Source organism: Palaemon carinicauda, unplaced genomic scaffold, assembly GCF_036898095.1.
Source record: "Palaemon carinicauda isolate YSFRI2023 unplaced genomic scaffold, ASM3689809v2 scaffold877, whole genome shotgun sequence".
Lineage (NCBI taxonomy): Eukaryota > Metazoa > Arthropoda > Malacostraca > Decapoda > Palaemonidae > Palaemon > Palaemon carinicauda.
This window is the reverse complement of record NW_027172178.1, coordinates 22,957-26,328: the sequence shown is the minus strand read 5'-3', so window position 1 is coordinate 26,328 and position 3,372 is coordinate 22,957. Positions and strand designations below refer to the sequence as shown.

At 35.6% G+C, this 3,372-nt stretch overlaps 1 protein-coding gene across 1 annotated transcript; it reads right to left on the bottom strand.

Annotated features, from left to right (window-relative positions):
• Window positions 1-376: 376 nt before the first annotated feature.
• Window positions 377-3,036, bottom strand: LOC137637592 (uncharacterized). The gene is made up of 3 exons (XM_068369742.1): window positions 1,524-3,036; window positions 608-1,334; window positions 377-386 (listed from the first exon to the last, which is right to left on the bottom strand). Exons 1-3 carry the CDS (start codon window positions 3,034-3,036, stop codon window positions 377-379), a joined length of 2,250 nt encoding a protein of 749 aa, XP_068225843.1.
• Between the last annotated feature and the right edge of the window lie 336 nt (window positions 3,037-3,372).

The following is a 3,372-nucleotide window of genomic DNA, read 5'->3' as shown; positions in this document are numbered from 1 at the left end:
CTCCAGGTAAGGTAATTACCGATCATAAAGAAAATTTCTCAATCACCCAAAATATCCATAAACTTTTAACAAAATATTTTAGGAATATATATTTCAATATATATTTTATACACTCCGAGGGGAGGGATTGAATTTTCATCTGAAAAGTCAATGGAAAATAAATTTAAAGCAAAATAAACTTAACTAATAATATATACAGATTAAATGTCTTCCTGTGAAACAGTGAAAGATTTTTCTTAAGTTTTAGCCATGCTGTCAATAGTCACTTGACATTAAAGGAATCAGGCTTGTCACATGACGCTTGACAAATCTTCGACTTTTACCTAGCATTAATTTAGCCCCAGTAACTTCATCGTAAATATTCTTGGTCAGCTCTTTAACAATTCCTATGGGGTAATCAATGGCTTTGGTCATATTTTCCTTAACAAGAACTAGATCTCCTACCTTTAACTGCTTATGTGGTACAGGTTCATACCTATCCTTTTTACTTGTTGCTTGATATACAAGATGGTTTAAAAATTCATTATTATAGATGTCTATCAGCTTAGATTGTACTCTAACAAGTTTTTCACAGGAGTTCCTTATCAAATCCACTGGATCAACTGACCAATCCGGATCTGAAGTAGTACCTTGCAACTGTGGAATGATATTCAATGTTACAAGATCACGGCCATATAACAACTTCTCCGGAGTTATGACTTCAGGCAATTCCTCCAGAGAATATTCCCTCAATGAGTCTTTAAAGGCTATAGGCCTGCGATTAATAAGGTGTACTGTTTTGGATACAATAAACTCAAAATCCTTGTATGGTAAAATGTTTTTACCAACAGCTCCTTGTATCAGTCTTTTAGACAGCTTAACACAGATTTCAACTAATCCCCCAAGTTCACTATTACCCTTATAATAGTGGTCAAATTTGATCTCATTCATATTATGCCTTCTCAGAAAATCTTTAGTTTCAAAATCAGAAAGAAAAGTCTCTATAATATTGGATCCAGCAGTCATTTGAGTTCCCAAATCAGAGACAATATACTCAGGCATTCCAAATTGATAAATGTGGAGCTGCAAGGCTCTTAGCAAATCCTCAACCGAGAGACTATCACACAGCTTTAGATTTACCGCTCTTGACCACATGCAACTAATGACAAGGATCCATAACTTTTCTTTGGAATTGTTCACCTTTACATAAAAGGGTCCCATATGATCAATGTAAATATTACGGAATGGGACATTTGGTGGATCAATTCTAACCTCACGATAAGAACTTTGGTTCAATTTAATAGGTCTTTCCCTGAACCTTTTGCATCCAATACAGGCCCTTATATACTTCTTTACTAAAGAAAATATATGGGGAATCCAAACAGTTTTCCTAATTTCTTGTATAACAGAATAACACCCTGCATGATGTAAGCTAAGATGTGTGTGCCTAATTAACAAAGGAACTAATGGGCTACACTTTGACATCAGCAGGGGAAAACCATACTCCCTGTATTTTCTAATTTTCTTAATTCTGTCACACTTACTTTTTACTCTCAGCAACCCTTTGTTATCTTGATATACATTTAACTGAGAAACCAAAGGTGGAATGTCACTTAATTTCTTTGAAGCAGAATTAAAGTACTCAAAAATCTCAGGAAACTGACTTCTCTGATCCAACAGAATTACTCTATGATATGCCTCCCTGTAATAGTTAAAATCAGCAGAGTAAAGAAACAAATGAGAATACTTGTCTGGATGTTTGCGAACTAAGGAGGTTTTCAGACAATTCACAAACTTTAACACTAAAACATTAATATTAACCAGTTTACCAAAACTAGATACTTTTTCAGGAGGAATTAATTGAGAATGATCAGTGCCTTGAATTTCAACATATCCTGCAAACTTTTCTACCCTTTCAGAATAATCTGGGTCTGGAACCAGTACTGTAAGAATATCTCTACTAATAGTGTTATCTAATGCATCAGTCAAAAAATCTGGTCCTGTGATAAAATTAGTCTTGGTTAACTGATTATGAGAAACAGGTCTAGTTACACAGTCTGCTGGGTTCTGTACACCCGAAACAAAAGAAAACTCCACCTGATGTGCCTCACACAAGTTAGCAATATGTTCTAGTCTATTAAGAACAGACACTGAGCGTTTCTGCATTTTATCCAACTTATGCACATACGAGTTGACCCAGCTAACCGTAACCAGACTGTCAGAGTACATTCGCAATTTATTAATCTTTATAGCTTCAATGCACCGATCTCCAGCAATATCTTGATATAAATCAATTAAGCACCCTGTACCCAAAGACAATGCTTGAAGCTCAAGAGACGGAATGGATTTTGACTCCAATTGTTTGTTGACGATCTTCGATTTTGACATTACGAAAGAAACAACATTTGTATTCAAGTTAAGAAGGTAAATGACGCAACCAAACATGACCTTACTACTGTCGGCAAATCCTACAAGATCATATAAATCCTCCCTATTTCCAACATTTCTGTCCAACATAACTGGTGGAGCAGAGTTTGCCTGCCTGGCAATACAACGCCACTCCCTCACTTGAGAGTCTGTCAAGGTATCATCCCATCCCAAATTTCTTTGAACTTGCAATTCGTGCAAAAATAGCTTTGCTCTGTTCAGAAGGGGAGCATTAAAATTGTATACATCAAAATGACTAGCAATAGACTTCAAAATAAGTCTCTTAGTGTTTGCTGAAATATCTAAAACGATTGCTTTGGTAGAAATCTTATCAGTGGAACGATGCCACTGAAGACCTAGCAGTTTAATAGGGTCAGAAGTCACTTTATCAAAATATTCATCAATATTCTCTTGTAGAGATGAACAATTTGTTGCAAACTGTTGCAAGTTAAATCTATAAGGTATGAATATATCAGGAAGCACAGAATATGCCCACTTAAGATCAGCTTCCTCATCTGTAATGTATGCCCCATTGTCCATATACATTAGTTGATATACAAGAGACTTCATCCTGTTAATTTTAGAGTCCGGCGCTTCATCCAATATCAAAATTTTAAAGAGGGCCAACATGAGGATTGTGGGACTACACCTCAATCCGAAACTTAACCTAGAACATTTATACCCTACTAATGAATAATCTGCTTTCTCAATATTTTTATACCAAAGAAACAGTAGCCTATTTTGATCCTTTTCTGGCAAAGCAATTTGATTGAATGCCTTTTCAAGATCAAAGCATAATAAAAACTTACCAAATCTTAACTGTAGGAGAGCGGAGGCTAACTTTTGGTTTAATGAAGGCCCAGGAAATATTGCCATGTTGTGACTAACTGCAGTTGGGGATTTAGAACTTTTTTCATACAAATTAGAAAGAAAAACTACACGGCATTTAGTGGTATCCCTCTCTGG